The sequence below is a fragment of the Chiloscyllium plagiosum genome, unplaced genomic scaffold (genome assembly GCF_037043375.1).
Source record: "Chiloscyllium plagiosum isolate Xiang-an unplaced genomic scaffold, Cpla_swu_hap1 HiC_scaffold_1, whole genome shotgun sequence".
NCBI lineage: Eukaryota > Metazoa > Chordata > Chondrichthyes > Orectolobiformes > Hemiscylliidae > Chiloscyllium > Chiloscyllium plagiosum.
This window is the reverse complement of record NW_028270139.1, coordinates 172,135,473-172,152,609: the sequence shown is the minus strand read 5'-3', so window position 1 is coordinate 172,152,609 and position 17,137 is coordinate 172,135,473. Positions and strand designations below refer to the sequence as shown.

The following is a 17,137-nucleotide window of genomic DNA, read 5'->3' as shown; positions in this document are numbered from 1 at the left end:
AAATGAGGCCCTGAAAGCAGAATTCAGGGAGCTAGGAGAGAAGTTAAAAAGGAGGACCTCAAAGGTAGTAATCTCAGGATTGCTACCAGTGCCATGTGCTAGCCTGTGTAGAAATGAAAGAATAAGCAGGATGAACACATGGCTTGAGGGATGGTGTAGGAAGGAGGGGTTCAGATTTGTGGGACATTAGGACAGGTTCTGGGGAAGGTGGGACTATTACAAATTGAACCAGACTGGAAGTAATGTTCTTGGGAGAGTTTTTGTGACTGCTGTTGGGGAGGTTTTAAATTAATGTGGCAGGGGGCTGGGATCCAGAAGAGAAGACAAGTAGACAGCAAGGTGGAAACTGGAGACTGTAAGAATTATGAAGATAGCATTAATAAGGGGAAGAGTAGGCAGAGAGCAGGTGAGCACAAAAGAACTGGTGGCCTGAAGTGCACATACTTTAATGCAAGGAGTATAGTGGGTAGGCAGGTGAACTTAGGGCTTGGATCGGTGCCTGGGAATATGACGTTATTGCAATCACAGAGACTTGGTTAAAGGAAGGGCATGATTGGCAACTAAATGTTCCAGGATAGAGACGCTTCAGACAGAACAGGGAGGGAAGTAAAGGAGGGGGTGGAGTTGCATTGTTGGTTGGGGATGATATCACGGCTGTGCTAAAGAAGGACATTATGGAGGGCTTGGGTAGTGAGGCATTATGGGTGGAGCTGAGAAATAGGAATGATGCAGTTACATTGTTGGGGCTGTACTACAGGCCTCCCAACAGTGAGCGAGAGGTAGAAAAACAAAGAGGTAAACGGATTATGGAAAGATGTAAAGGCAACAGGGTAGTGGTGGTGGGAGATTTTAATTTTCCCAACATTGATTGGGATACACTTAGTGTCAGAGGTCTGGAATGGACAGAATTTGTAAGAAGCGTTCAGGAGAGTTTTCTCAAGCAGTATGTCAATAGTCCAACGAGAGAAGTGGCCATTTTGGACCTGGTACTGGGGAACGAGCCAGGACAGGTGGTAGAAGTTGGGGGATTTCTTTGGGAACAGTGACCACAATTCTGTAAGTTTTAGAATACGTGTAGACAAAGATGAGAGTGGTCTGAAGGGAAAAGTACTAAACTGGGCCAAGGCCAATTATATCAAAATTAGGCAGGAGCTGGGAAATGTGGATTGGACACAGCTATTTGAAGGAAAGTCCACATTTGATATGTGGGAGGCTTTCAAATATACATAATCTCCAGGCAGCTAAGAACAGAACGGGCCCTAGAGGAATATCAGGAGAGGAGGTCCAGTCGTAAACGAGGAACCAAGTGGGCTAAAAGGGGTAATGAAATAGCTTTAGTGAGCACAATTAAGGAGAATCACAAAGCATTTTATTCTTATATAAGAAGCAAGCAGGTAACCAGAGAAAGGATTGGTCCACTAAAGGATAAGGAAGGAAGGCTGATTGTCGTACCTGAGAGAATAGGTGAGATTCTCAATGATTACTTTGCATCAGTGTTCACTGAGGAGAGGGACATGATGAATGTTGAGATGAGAGATAGAAGTTTAATTTCTCTGGAACACGTTGACATAAGTAGAGACAGGTTGCTGAGGGAGGCCAGAGAGGAAATAGCTGGGACCCTGACAGATATCTTTGTAGCATCCTTAAACACAGGTGAGGTGCCGCAGGACTGGAGGGTTACTCATGTTGTCCCCCTGTACAAGAAGGGTAGTAGGGATATTCCAGGTAACTACAAACCAGTGAGCCTGACGTCGGTGGTGGGAAAGTTGCTGGAGAAGGTACTGAGGGATAAAATAGTTTTGTGCAGGGGAGGTTGTGCCTTCCCAACTTTCTTTGAGGAAGTGACCAAGTTGAGAGATGAAGGGAGGTCTGTTGATGTCATATACACGGACTTTAGTAAGGTGTTTGATAAGGTTCTTCATGGTAAACCAGTGGAGAAAGTGAGGTCACATGGTGTGCAGGGTGTTCTGGCTAGGTGGATAAAGAACTGGTTGAGCAACAGGAGACAGAGAGTAGAAGTTGAAGGGAGTTTCTCGAAATGGAGGAAGGTGACCAGTGGTGTTCCACAGGGATTAGTGCTGGGGCCACTGTTGTTTATAATATACATAAATGATCTGGAAGAGGGCATTGTTGATATGATCAGCAAGTTTGCGGATGACACGGAGAATGGTGGAGTAGCAGAAAACATAAGGGACTGTGAGAGAATACAGATAAACTGGAGAGTTGGGCGGAGAAGTGGCAGATGGAGTTCAATCCAGACAAATGCAAGGTGATGCATTTTGGGAAGTCTATTTCTAGAGTGAATTATACAGTAAACGGAAGAGTCTTGGAAAACGTTGATGAGCAGAGAGACCTGTGAGTTCAGGTCCATTGTACCCTGAAAGTTGCTGTACAGGTGGTTAGAGTGATCAAGAAGGCATATAGTATGCTTGCCTTCATCGGGTGGGGTATTGAGTATAAGAGCTGGCATGTCATGTTAAAATTGTACAAGACATTGGTTCGGCTGCATTTAGAATACAGTGTACAGTTCTGGTCGCTACATTACCAAAAGGGTGTGGACGCTTTGGAGAGGGTGCAGAGAAGGTTTACGAGGATGTTGCCTGGTATGAAAGGTGCTAGCTATGAAGAGAGGTTGAGTAGGTTTAGGTTAGGATTGTTTTCATTAGAAAAAAGGAGGTTGAGGGGGGACCTGATTGAGGTCTACAAAATCATGAAGGGTGGAGACAGGGTAGATTTTTCCCAGGGTGAGGGATTCAATAACAAGAGGTCATGCTTTCAAGGTGAGAGGTGAAATGTTTAAGAGGGATACATGTGGCAAGTACTTTAGACACAGGGTGGTAGGTGCCTGGAACGTGTTGCCAGCAGAGGTAGTAGAGGCAGGCACAGTGGATTCATTTAAGATGCATCTGGACAGATGCATGAGTAGGTGGGGAGCAGAGGGATGCAGATGCTTAGGAATTGGGTGACAGGTTTAGACAGGAGATTTGGATCAGCTCAGCCTTGAAGGGCTGAAGGGCCTGTTCCTGGGCAGTAAATTTTCTTTTTTCTTCTTGGTCTTTGGGTGAATTTGTACTTGGAGAAATTAATTTTACTTTGCTCGAAAACTACATGAATCCAATGGAAATTCCGTAAATCCAAATTTTAGATTAGAATCAGTCTGACTATTGTGGCACAGACAGTCTCACACAGGGCATCTCACATCTTAAATGCATTATCTGGGCCGACATGACACCAATTGTTAAAGTTCACTTGAAAATATAACTTTTAAATGTTATGCAATTTAGATATGAAAGAACTGAAACCAACATGGTAATTCTAAAAGGTGAGAGACTTAACAAACAATCCAGGTATTTTTGAGATATAATTTTGATCTTATACTCTACAACCATCTAGTGAAGGAGCAGCGCTCAGAAAACTAGTGCTTCCAATTAAACCTATTGGACTATAACCTGGTGTTGTGTGACTTTTTAACTTGGAACAAGTTTAAATTGGGAGACCTGGTTGGCATGGTTGAGTTGGACTGAAGAGTCTGTTTCTCTGACTCGATCTCACATTTGCGGAGCAAAGGTCATAGAGTCATAGAGATGCACAGCATGGAAACAGACCCTTCGATCCAACCTGTCCATGCCGACCAGATATCCCAACCCAGTCTAGTCCCACCTGCCAGCACCCGGCCCATATCCCTCCAAACTCTTCCTATTCATATACCCATCCAAATGCCTCTTAAATGTTGCAATTGTACCAGCCTCCACTACATCCTCTGGCAGCTCATTCCATACACATACCCCCCTCTGCGTGAAAAAGTTGCCCCTTAGATCTCTTTTACATCTTTCCCCTCTCACCCTAAACCTATGCTCTCAAGTTCGGGACTCCCCCACCCCAGGGAAAAGACTTAGTCTATTTCTCCTATCCATTCTCCTCATAATTTTGTAAACCTCTATAAGGTCACTCCTCAGCCTCTGATGCTCCAGGGAAAACAGCCCCAGCCTGTTCAGGCTCTCCCTATAGCTCAAATCTTCCAATCCTGGCAACATCAGATCTTTTCTGAACCCTTTCAAGTTTCACAACATCTTTCCGATAGGAAGGAGACCAGAATTGCATGCAATATTCCAACAGTGGCCTAACCAATGTCCTGTACAGCCGCAACATGACCTCCCAACTCCTGTACTCAATACTCTGACCAATAAAGGAATAAACAATAGACAATAGGTGCAGGAGTAGGCCATTCTGCCCTTCGAGCCTGCACCACCATTCAATATGATCATGGCTGATCATCCTTAATCAGTATCCTGTTCCTGCCTTATCTCCATAACCCTTGATTCCACAATCCTTGAGAGCTCTATCCAACAATTTCTTAAATGAATCCAGAGACTGGCCCCTCTGGGGCAGAGCATTCCACACAGCCACCACTCTCTGGGTGAAGAAGTTTCTCCTCATCTCTGTCCTAAATGGTCTACCCCGTATTTTTAAGCTGTGTCCTCTGGTTCGGCACTCACCCATCAGCTGAAACATGTTTCCTGCCTCCAGAGTGTACAATCCTTTAATAATCTTATACGTCTCAATCAGATCCCCTCTCAGTCTTTCAGGGTATACAAGCCCAGTCGCTCCAGTCTTTCAGTGTAAGGTAATCCCGCCATTCCTGGAATTGACCTCGTGAACCTATGCGGCACTCCCTCTAAAGCATACTAAATGCCTTTGTCACTATCCTATCTACCTGCAACTCCAAGGAGCTTTCAAAGAGCACTGAACCTGCACTCCAAGGTCTCTTTGTTCAGCAACCCTCCCAAGGACCTTAACATTAAGTGTATAAGACCTGCTAAGATTTGCTTTCCCAAAACGCAGCACCTCGCATTTATCTGAATTAAACTCCATCTGCCACTTCTCAGCCCATCTGGTCCAGATCCTGTTGTAATCTGAAGTAACCCTCTTTGCTGTCCACTACACCTCCAATTTTGGTGTTATCTGCAAACTTACTAACTGTACCTCTTATGCTCGCATCCAAATCATTTATGTAAATGACAAAACGTGGAAGACTGTGCAATGATAATTATTACCCACTGACAATTAATCTGGGCAAGCTTTGTTACCCTAATTTTATCGCTTTCCTAACCTATTCAACCAGCAACCACTATCTCAATTCTCTGAGACTCATTCTGTGTGCTGCATCTGCTGGTATGGTCCATTTAAGAGAGAGCCAAATTCTGGGAAATGTGATCTCATGTGATATTGCCACTTCTCAGGAGGTTTAATGCTGAGATGTATGTTCCTACAGTATCGCTGTTACTATGTGGGATCTGTGAGAAGATTCCCTGGATCCCAAGTCTCTGCAAGCACATGCTCAGGACTCAGGTAAAGAAACTGATAGTTTCTTCTCAGGTTTTGAACTGGATTTAGGTAAGAACATTTTAGGCTGTGAGATGTTACCTCGGCAGGATCACTCACTATGTAACTGTACTGAGATGTGTTTATTCAGCAGGGTGAGGGTCACTCATTGTGTAACTGTACTGAGATGTGTTTATTCAGCATGGTGAGGGTCACTCACTGTGTAACTAAAGGGATGTGTTTATTCAGCCAGGTTGGAGTCACACACTGTGTAACTGTACTGGGATGTGTTTATTCAGCAGAGTGAGGGTCACACACTGTAACTGTACTGGGATGTGTTTATTCAGTAGGGTAAGGTTCACTCACTGTAACTGTACTGGGATGTGTTTATTCAGCAGGGTGAGGGTCACTCATTGTGTAATTGTACTGGGATGTGTGTCTTAGCAGGGTACAGGTCACTCACTGTGTAACTGTACTGGAGTGTGTTTATTCAGCAGGGTGAGGGTCACTCACTGTGTAACTGTACTGGAGTGTGCTTATTCAGCAAGGTTACAGTTGCAAGCAATGTTTTTTTCTCTGTGTCTCCCTCTGTCTTTTTTGCAGTGCTGTGATTGTGTTCAGTAGTCGAACTTATGTAATTGAACCTGTGGTTGGGGATGCAGATGGTCGTCATTTGTTGTACAGAGCTGAAGACCTCCTGCCAGTATTGAGTAGCTGTGGAGTCAGAAATCTAACCCTTGAGTTAAACCTGACCGATCACCTCCAGCCCTCTCAGAGGGTGAGTAATGAACACTGTAACTAACTAACTAACAGAAAGAAAGGAGTCCAATAGAAAACACAATCTGCAGACACGGCTTTCAGCTCAGTCAGCTCATGGTGGGTTCATTTACTCAGCATATTCCCCTTTTTCTTCTAACTGTTACAACACAGCAGTGAAATCTTCTGTTAATTAAACCAACCACCCAGAAAAGCTCTCCTCGGCTCGTAATCTGTTAAAATATAAGCAACAGAGAACTCCCAAGTTCCACTATTTAAAGAAAATAATATCAATTTATTCTTTCATTCTTAAAAGCAAACATTAAACAATGAGTATTCACAACTGTTAGCCCCTCTTTCTCTTAATTGCTTTTTTCTGCCTCCAACTCTTCAACAGTATGCTCTTCCTATGAGGCATATTACATCAACTTAATTTCAAAACCATACAGCAGCTGTCGTCTTTGGTGTCTTTCTTTTTCCACCTGAAGATCTACCTGGGTCATCTTCATTCTTTTTTTGTGAAAATGGAGTGTTTTGATATCTTGGGCCTTTCTCAATGACAGTTACTCTGTCTGACTTTCAAAATACCTGTCTGTTTTATACCCCCAACATCGGATTGTCTCATTAGTTCGAAGTTGCCAAAACACTAAATTCAAACTCGATTGGGTTTTAATATCCCGAGGCATAATTTAATCTGATTGGTTAAATTTGAATTGTTATCAAAAGGACAATCAACTCAGGTATCCATTTCACAGCCAAATGTTACATACTTTCAATTTTCCAGTACATCCTGAGACTGCTATCTACTCAAATACACAGGTGCTTGCAAGCTCTCAGTTCAGAACAGCATTCACTCTCTCTTAAAGGTACAGTACACGCCTTCAACTTCTTAACATCTTCCCCATTCAGAAAAAATGGACCATCATAATATAGACTATAGACATGTGGAGACTGTTTAATGAACAGTTGTTGCGAGTGATGAATAAATATGTCCCTTTGAGACAGGCAAGAAGGGGTAAGATAAAGGAACCTTGGATGACGAGAGCGGTGGAGCTTCTCGTCAAAAGGAAAAGGGTAGCTTACATAAGGTGGAGGAAGCTGGGTCAAGCTCAGCTCTAGAGGATTACAGGCAGGCGAGGAAGGAGCTCTAAAATGATCTGAGGAGAGCCGGGAGGGGACACAAGAAAGGCTTGGCAGAACGGATTAGGGAGAACACAAAGGCATTTTACACTTATGCGAGGAATAAGAGAATGGTCAAAGAAAGAGTAGGGCTGATCAGGGATAGCATAGGGAATTTGTGTGTGAAGTCTGAGAAGATAGGGGAAGCCCTAAATGAGTTTTTTGCTTCTGTCTTTACGAAAGAAACAAACTTTGTCGTGAATGAAACCTTTGAAGAGCAGGTGTGCATGCTGGAATGGATAGAGATAGAGGAAGCTGATGTGCTGAAAATTTTGTCAAACATTAAGATTGACAAGTCGCCAGGCCCGGACCAGATTTGTCCTCGGCTGCTTTGGGAAATGAGAAACGCAATTGCTTCGCCACTTGCGAAGATCTTTGCATCCTCGCTCTCCACTGGAGTCGTACCTGAGGACTGGAGAGAGGCAAATATAATAGGGAAACAGGGAAATCACCGGCAATTACAGACCAGTAAGTCTCACGCCTGTCGTCTGCAAGGTGTTAGAAAGGATTCTGAGGGATAGGATTTATGACCATCTGGAAGAGTGTGGCTTGATTAAATGCAGTCAACACGGCTTTGTGAGGGGCATGTCATGCCTCACAAACCTTATCGAGTTCTTTGAGGATGTGACTAGAAAAGTTGATGAGGGTCGAGCTGTGGATGTGGTGTATATGGACTTCAACAAGGCATTTGATAAGGTTCCCCATGGTAGGCTCATCCAGAAGGTTAGGAGGAATGGGATTCAGGGGAACATAGCTGTCTGGATACAGAATTGGCTGGCCAACAGAAGACAGCGAGTGGTAGTTGAAGGAAAATATTCTGCCTGGAAGTCAGTGGTGAGTGGTGTTCCACAGGGCTCTGTCCTTGGGCCTCTATTGTTTGTAATTTTTATTAATGACTTGGATGAGGGGATTGAAGGATGGGTCAGCAAGTTTGCAGACGACACGTAGGTTGGAAGTGTCATTGACAGTATAGAGGGCTGTTGTGGGCTGCAACAGGACATTGACAGGATGCAGAGATGGGCTGAGAGGTGGCAGATGGAGTTCAACTTGGATAAATGCGAGGTGATGCATTTTGGAAGGTCGAATTTGAAAGCTGAGTACAGGATTAAGGATAGGATTCTTGGCAGTGTGGAGGAACAGAGGGATCTTGGTGTGCAGGTACATAGATCCCTTAAAATGGCCACCCAAGTGGACAGGATTGTTAAGAAAGCATATGGTGTTTTGGCTTTCATTAACAGGGGGACTGAGTTTAAGAGTCGTGAGATCTTGTTGCAGCTCTATAAAACTTTGGTAAGACCGCACTTGGAATACTGTGTCCAGTTCTGGTCGCCCTATTATAGGAAAGATGTGGATGCTTTGGAGAGGGTTCAGAGGAGGTTTACCAGGATGCTGCCTGGACTGGAGGGCTTATCTTATGAGGAGAGGTTGACTGAGCTCGGACTTTTTTCATTGGAGAAAAGGAGGAGGAGAGGGGACCTAATTGAGGTATACAAGATAATGAGAGGCATAGATAGAGTCGATAGCCAGAGACTATTTCCCAGGGCAGAAATGACTAACACAAGAGGTCATAGTTTTAAGCTGGTTGGAGGAAAGTATAGAGGGGATGTCAGAGGCGGGTTCTTTACACAGAGAGTTGTGAGAGCATGGAATGCGTCGCCAGCAGCAGTTGTGGAAGTAAGATCATTGGGGACATTTAAGAGACTACTGGACATGCATATGGTCACAGAAATTTGAGGGTACGTACATGAGGATCAGTGGCCAGCACAACATCGTGGGCTGAAGGGCCTGTTCTGTGCTGTACTGTTCTATGTTCTATGTTCTATCATGAAAAATGGCTTCATTTTTAAAATTCTTAACCCTATTCCAATGAAATACATTGGACATTAATCTAAGTTCATATTAATGTCTGCACACATTTGTAACATTGGAACCTGTTCAATCTTATCGATACTTTATCCTTTAAATCCGCAATAGCACATCTGCTATCTCATTCTTACGACCCACAACATGTACAGTTTGTAACTTAAAAGTCAGTAACATAAGATTCTAATGAAATAGTCTCATATTTTTGTCTTTAAATTGTTCCAAGAATGTCAGAGGATTGTAGTCAGTATACACAACTGTCTCCAATACATTGTTTGTCACAAACATTAAAATGCAGTTAGGCCAGTATCAAACTCAATCATTCTTTCTCAATAGTAGAGTATTTTCTCTGGTTGGTGTTGATTTTCTTTGAAAAGTTGCCAATTGGCCGTTCAATTCCATCATCTTCCTGTAGCGGTATAACTCCAACTCTTATATCGATTGTAACTTTGAAGGTTTTCAAAGGACTTGATGTAGCTAACACTGCTGTGGTGGTTAATACTGCTTTTAATTTCTCAAATGCCTCATGGCATTATTTTGTGCACCAAAGTTTTATGTTTTTCTTTAGCAGTGTTGTGGCACCGCGAACAGACTTACTAAAGTTTGGAACAAACTTCTGGTAGAATCTGCTTAGTCCAAAAAATTAAAGTAACTCTTCAAGGATGGCCATGGAAATTCCTTGCTGGCCTTCGTCTTTGCGTTCCCTTACAGGACCAATGTTATGTCCCAAGAACATCACGTCTGTCTTCACGAATTCTGTTTTCTTCAAGTTTATTACCAGTTTTGCCTCTCGTAATCATTTAAAGGGCTTGCCAACTGTACCATGTGATCTCTCCACGACTTGCTAAAGATCACGTTGAGGAGGAGCGAACAGAGGACTGCTGCGTAAGTGAGGCTTTACATTTGGGTGGTTGCGTCACCCGAAACACAACTTGGGTAGTGTCTCCCACCCATCCTCCTCAAAAAAAAATAAGTTTCCGTGTGCCGTATTAGTAAGGTAACTCATTTGTTTTTATTCTTTATTTTTCTAGTCTTGTTTGGAATTTAGAATAGTGGGAATGGAGGTTAGGGCAGTTGAATGTTCCTCCCGCAGAATGTGGGGGGTAAGGGTCACCACTAGTGTCCCTGCTGACTGCATCTGTGGGAAGTGAACCCAACTCCAGCTCCTCAAAAACTGCATTAGGGAACTGGAGCTGGAGCTGGATGCACTTTGGATCATTTGGGAGGCAGAGGGGGTTATTGAGAGGAGTTACAGGGAAGTAGTAACACCTCAGGTACAAGAAGATGGTAGTTAGGCTACAGTCAGGGAATGGAAAGGGAACCGGCAGGCAGTGCAGGGATCCCCTGTGGCCGTTCCCCTCAAAAACAAGTTCACCATTCTGGATTCTATTGGAGGAGAGTCTTACCGGGGCAAGCAATGGGGCACAGGTCTCTGGCACAGAGTCTGTCCCTATTACTCAGAAGGAAAGGGAGAAGAGCAGCAGAGCATTAGTCATTGGGATCTCCTTAGTTAGGGGGACAGATAGAAGGTTCTGTGGGAAGCAAAGAAACTCGTGGTTGGTCTGTTGCTTCCCAGCTACCAGGGTTTGTAATGTTTTGGATCTTGTTTTCAGGATCCTTGAGGAGGGGGTGCAACCCCAGGTCGTGGTCCACATAGGCACCAACAACATAGGTAGGAAAAGGGATGGGGATTTAAGGCAGACATTCAGGGAGCTAGGGTGGAAGCTCAGAGCTGGAATAAACAGAGTAGCTTTCTCGGGTTTGTTGCCCATGTCACGTGCTAACGAGGCGAGGAATAGGGAGAGAGAGGAGTTGAACACATGGCTACAGGGATGGTGCAGGAGGGAGGGATTTGGATACGTGGATAATTTGGACTCATTCTGGAGTAGGTGGGACCTCTACAAACAGGATGTTCTACACCTGAACCAGACGGGTACCAATATCCTGGGGGGAAATTTGCTAATGATCTTTGGCTGGGTTTAAACAAATTCAGCAGGGGGATGGGAACCTAAATTGTAGTTCAAAAAGGCAGGAAGTTGAGAGTAGTGAGGTCAGAAATGAGATTTCAAGGTTACAAGAGTTCACTGGCAAGCAAGACGTTGGTTTGAAGTGTGTCTACTTCAACACCAGGAGGATCCGGAATAGGGTGAGTGAAATTGCATCATGGGTTGGTACCTGAGATTTCAACGTTGTGGCCATTTCAGAGACATGGGTAGGTCAGGGACAGGAATGGTTGTTGCAAGTTCCGGGATTTAAATGTTTCAGTCAGAACAGAGAGAATGGAAAAAGAAGGGGAGGGGTGGCACTGTTAGTCAAGGACAGTATTACGGTAGCAGAAAGGACATTTGAAGACTTGTCTACTGAAGTAGTATGGGTTGGGGTTAGAAACAGGAAAGGAGAGGTCACCCTGTTGGGAGTTGTCTGTAGGCCTACGAATAGTTCCAGAGATGGAGAGCAAAGGATAGCAAAGACGATTCTCAATAGGAGTGAGAGAGACAGAGTAGTTGTTATGGGGTCTTTAACTTTCCAAATATTGACTGGAAATACTATAGTTTGAGTACTTTAATTGGGTCAATTTTTGTCCAATGTGTACAGGAGGGTTTCCTGACACAATATGTAGACAGGCCAACAAGGGGTAAGGCCACATTAGATTTTATACTGGATAATGAACCTGGCGAGGAGTTAGATTTGGAGGTAGGGGAGCACTTTGATGATAGTGACCACAATTCAGTTATGTTTAATTTAGCGATGAAAAGGGACAGGTATATACCGGAGGGCAAGAGTTATAGAACATGAACATTTTAGAACATTACATCACAGCGCAGTACAGGCCCTTCGGCCCTCGATGTTGCGCTGACCTGTCATACCAATCTGAAGCCCATCTAACCGACACTATTCCATGTATGTCCATATGCTTGTCCAATGACGACTTAAATGTACTTAAACTTGGCGAATCTACTACCATTGCAAGCAAAGCATTCTATACCCTTACTATTCTCTGAGTAGAGAAACTACCTCTGACATCTGTCCGATATCTATCACTCCTCAATTTAAAGCTATACCGAGATCTCTCTGCTCATCTACCCTACCAAGAATCTTATCATTAGGCCAGTACTTTGCATTCCAGTTACTCCGACCAAAGTGAATCACCTCACACTTGTCCACATTAAACTCCATTTGCCACCTCTCAGCCCAGCTCTGTTGCTTATCTATGTCTCTGTAACCTACAACATCCTTCATCACTATCCACAACTCCACCGACCTTAGTGTCATCCACAAATTTACTAACCTACCTTTCTATGCCCTCAACACAGACCCTTGCGGTACACCAGTAGTAACTGGACTCCAGGATGAACATTTCCCATCAACTACCACCCTCTCTCTTCTTTCAGCAAGTCAATTACTGATCGAAACTGCTATATCTCCCACAATCCCATTCCTCCACATTTTGTACAATAGCCTACTGTGGGAAACCTTACCAAATGCCTTGCTGAAATCCATATACACCACATCAACTGGTTTACTCTCATCTACCTGTTTGGTCACCTTCTCAAAGAACTCAATAAGGTTTGTGAGGCACGACCTACCCTTCACAAAACCGTGCTGACTATCCCTAATCAAATTATTCTTTTCTCGATGATTATAAATCCTATCTCTTATAACCTTTTCCAATACTTTACCATCAACTGAAGTAAGGCTCGCTGGTCTATAATTACCAGAGTTGTCTCTACTCCCCTTCTTGAACAGTGGAACCACATTTGCTATCCTCCAGTCTTCTGGCACTTTTCCTGTAGACAATGGCAGTTTAAAGATCAAAGCCAAAGGCTCAGCAATCTCCTCCCTGGCTTCCCAGAGAATCCTCGGATAAATCCCATCCGGCCCAGGGGACTTATCTATTTTCACACTCTGCAGGATTTCTAATACCTCTTCCTTGTGACCCTCAATCCCACCTAGTCTAGTAGCCTGTATCTCAGTATTCTCCTCGACAACATTGTCGTTTTCTAGAGTGAATACTGTCGAAAAATATTCATTTAGTGCTTCCCCTATCTCCTCTGACTCCACACACAACTTCCCACTACTATCCTTGATTGGCCCTAATCTTCCTCTTGTCATTCTTTTATTCTTTAAGTACCTATAGAAAGCCTTAGAGTTTACCCTGATCCTATCTGCCAACAACTTCTCATGTCTCCTCCTGGCTCTTCTGAGCTCTCTCTTTCGGTCTTTCCTGGCTACCTTGTGACCCTCAAGCGCCCTAACTGAGCCTTCACATCTCATCCTAACATAAGCCTTCTTCCTCCTCTTAACCAGAGATTCCACTTCCTTCGTAAACCACGGCTCCCGTGCTCTACAGCTTCCTCCCTGCCTGACAAGTACATACTTATCTAGGACACACAGGAGCTTTTCTTTGAATAAGCTCCACATTTCTAATGTCGGATCAATGGTGCTGGAAGAGCACAGCAGTTCAGGCAGCATTGAGGAGCATCAGCAAAATCGACGTTTCAGGCAAAAGCCCTTCATCAGGAATAAAGGCAGAGAGCCTGAAGCGTGGAGAGATAGGCTAGGGGAGGGTGGGGGTGGGGACAGAGTAGCATAGAGTACAATGGGTGAGTAGGGGAGGAGATGAAGGTGATAGGTCAGGGAGGAGAGGGTGGAGTAGATAGGTGGAAAAGGAGCTAGGCAGGTCGGACAAGTCCGGACAAGTCAAGGGGACTGGAAGTTTGAAACTAGGATGAGGTGGGGGAAGGGGAAATGAGGAAGCTGTTGTAGTCCACATTGATGCCCTGGGGTTGAAGTGTTCCGAGGCGGAAGATGAGGCATTCTTCCTCCAGGCGTCTGGTGGTGAGGGAGCGGCGGTGAAGGAGGCCCAGGACCTCCATGCCCTCGGCAGAGTGGGAGGGGGAGTTGAAATGTTGGGCCACGGGGCAGTTTGGTTGATTGGTGCGGGTGTCTCGGAGATGTTCCCTAAAGCGCTCTGCGAGGAGGCGCCCAGTCTCCCCAATGTAGAGGAGACCGCATCGGGAGCAACGGATACAATAAATGATATTAGTGGATGTGCAGGTAAAACTTTGATGGATATGGAAGGCTCCTTTGGATAGAGGTGAGGGAGGAAGTGTGGGCACAGGTTTTACAGTTCCTGCGGTGGCAGGGGAAAGTGCCAGGATGTGAGGGTGGGTCGTAGGGGGGCGTGGACCTGACCAGGTAGTCACGGAGGGAACGGTCTTTGTGGAAGGCGGAAAGGGGTGGGGAGGGAAATATATCCCTGGTGGTGGGGTCTTTTTGGAGGTGGTGGAAATGTCGGCGGATCAACTTCACCAACACATTCCATCCTGACCTTAAATTTACCTGGAAAAGGAGCTAGGCAGGTCGGACAAGTCCGGACAAGTCAAGGGGACTGGAAGTTTGAAACTAGGATGAGGTGGGGGAAGGGGAAATGAGGAAGCTGTTGAAGTCCACATTGATGCTCTGGGGTTGAAGTGTTCCGAGGCGGAAGATGAGGCGTTCTTCCTCCAGGCGTCTGGTGGTGAGGGGGTGGCGGTGAAGGAGGCCCAGGACCTCCATGTCCTCAGCAGAGTGGGAGGGGGAGTTGAAATGTTGGGCCACGGGGCAGTTTGGTTGATTGGTGCGGGTGTCTCGGAGATGTTCCCTAAAGCGCTCTGCTAGGAGGCGCCCAGTCTCCCCAATGTAGAGGAGACCGCATCGGGAGCAACGGATACAATAAGTGATATTGGTGGATGTGCAGGTCAAACTTTGATTGATGTGGAAGGCTCCTTTAGGGCCTTGGATGGAGGTGAGGGAGGAGGTGTGGGCACAGGTTTTGTAATTCCTGCGGTGGCAGGGGAAGGTAGCAGGATGGGAGAGTGGGTTGTAGGGGGGCGTGGACCTGACCAGGTCGTCACGGAGGGAACGGTCTTTGTGGAAGGCGGAAAGGGGTGGGGAGGGAAATATATCCTTGGTGGTGGGGTCTGTTTGGAGATGGTGGAAATGTTGACGGATGATTTGGTTTATGCGAAGGTTGGTAGGGTGGAAGCTGAGCACCAGGGGTGTTCTGTCCTTGTTACGGTTGGAGGGGTGGGGTCTGAAGGCGGAGGTGCAGGATGTGGTCGAGATGCGTTGGAGGGCATCTTTAACCACGTGGGAAGGGAAATTGCGGTCTCTAAAGAAGGAGGCCATCTGGTGTATTCTGTGGTGGAACTGGTTCTCCTGGGAGCAGATACGGCGGAGGCGGAGGAATTGGGAATACAGGACGGCATTTTTGCCGGAGGTAGGGTGGGAAGAGGTGTAGTCCAGGTAGCTGTCCGAGTCAGTGGGTTTGTAAAAAATGTCGGTGTCAAGTCGGTCATCATTAATGGAGATGGAGAGGTCCAGGAAGGGGAGGGAGGTGTCAGAGATGGAATGTGTCAGGGTGGAATGTGTTGGTGAAGTTGATGAATTGCTCAACCTCCTCGTGGGAGCCCGAGTGGCACCAATGCAGTCATCAATGTAGTGGAGGAAGAGATGGGGAGTGGTGCCAGTGTAATTACGGAAGATGAACTGTTCTACATAGCCGACAAAGAGACAGACATAGCTGGGGCCCACACGCGTGCCCGTGGCTACCCCTTTGGGGTGGAGGAAGTGGGAGAATTCAATGGAGAAATTGTTAAGGTCGAGGACCAGTTCGGCCAAACGAATGAGAGTGTCGGTGGAAGGGTACTGTTGGGGACGTCGGGAGAGGAAGAAACGGAGGGCTTGGAGGCCCTGGTCATGGCGGATGGAGGTGTAGAGGGATTGCATATCCATGGTGAAGATGAGGCGTTGGGGGCCGGGGAAACGGAAGTCTTGGAGGAGGTGGAGGGCGTGGGTGGTGTCTCGAATGTATGTGGGGAGTTCCTGGACTGGGGGAATAGGACAGTGTCGAGGTAGGTAGAAATGAGTTCAGTGGGGCAGAAGCATGCTGAGATAATGGGTCGGCCAGGGTGGTCAGGCTTGTGGATCTTGGGAAGGAGGTAGAGCCGGGCAGTGCGGGGTTCCTGGATTATGTGGTTGGAAGCTGTGGGTGGGAGATTTCCTGAGGTAATGAGGTTCTGTATGGTCTGGAAGATTATGGTTTTGTGAAGTGGGGGTGGGGTCATGGTCAAGGGGGCGGTAGGAAGAGGTGTCCTCGAGTTGGCGTTTGGCTTCAGCGGTGTAGAGGTCAGTGCGCCAGACTACCACTGCGCCCGCTTTATCTGCTGGCTTGATGGTGAGGTCAGGGTTAGAGCAGAGGGAGTGGAGGGCTGCACGTTGTGAGGGTGAGAGGTTGGAGTCGGGGAGGGGGTTAGACAGGTTGAGGCGGTTAATTTCAAGTCCACATTGATGCTCTGGGATTGAAGTGTTCTGAGGCGGAAGATGAGCACGCCCCTGGTGCTCACCTTCCACTCTACCAACCTTCGCATAAACCAAATCATCCGCTGACATTTCCGCCAACTCCAAATGGACCCCACCACTAGGGATATATTTCCCTCCCCGCCCCTTTCAGCCTTCCGCAAAGACCGTTCCCTCCGTGACTACCTGGTCAGATCCACGCCCCCCTTACAACCCATCCTCCCATCCTGGCACCTTCCCCTGCCACCGCAGGAATTGCAAAACCTGTGCCCACACCTCCTCCCTCACCTCCATCCAAGGCCCTAAAGGAGCCTTCCACATCCATCAATGTTTTACCTGCGCATCCACCAATATCATTTATTGTATCCGTTGCTCCCGATGCGGTCTCCTCTACATTATCTGCACACACTAGGCAAAAACTGTCCCATCTATAGTACTCGTACTATAGTGTTCCCAGTCAATATTTGGAAAGTTGAAGTCCCCCATGACAACTACCCTGTCTGTCTCATTCCTATCGAGAATCATCTTTGCTATCCTCTCTTCTACATCTCTGGGACTATTCGGAGGCCTATAGAAAACTCCCAACAGGGTGACCTCTCCTTTCCTGTTTCTAACCTCAGCCCATACTACCTCAGTTGACGGGTCCCCAAACATCCTTTCTGCAACTGTAATACTG

The 17,137-nt window shown here is 46.1% G+C and overlaps 1 protein-coding gene across 1 annotated transcript in view; it reads left to right on the top strand.

The window, feature by feature from the left end:
* LOC122546170 (disintegrin and metalloproteinase domain-containing protein 12-like) overlaps positions 1 to 17,137 on the top strand; it is a 467,862-nt gene that overhangs the window by 138,746 nt on the left and 311,979 nt on the right. Inside the window, exons 5-6 of the mRNA XM_087986005.1 lie at positions 5,273 to 5,349; positions 5,926 to 6,100. Of these exons, the coding sequence (XP_087842131.1) occupies positions 5,273 to 5,349; positions 5,926 to 6,100 (252 nt within the window). The remainder of the gene's footprint in view (positions 1 to 5,272; positions 5,350 to 5,925; positions 6,101 to 17,137) is intronic.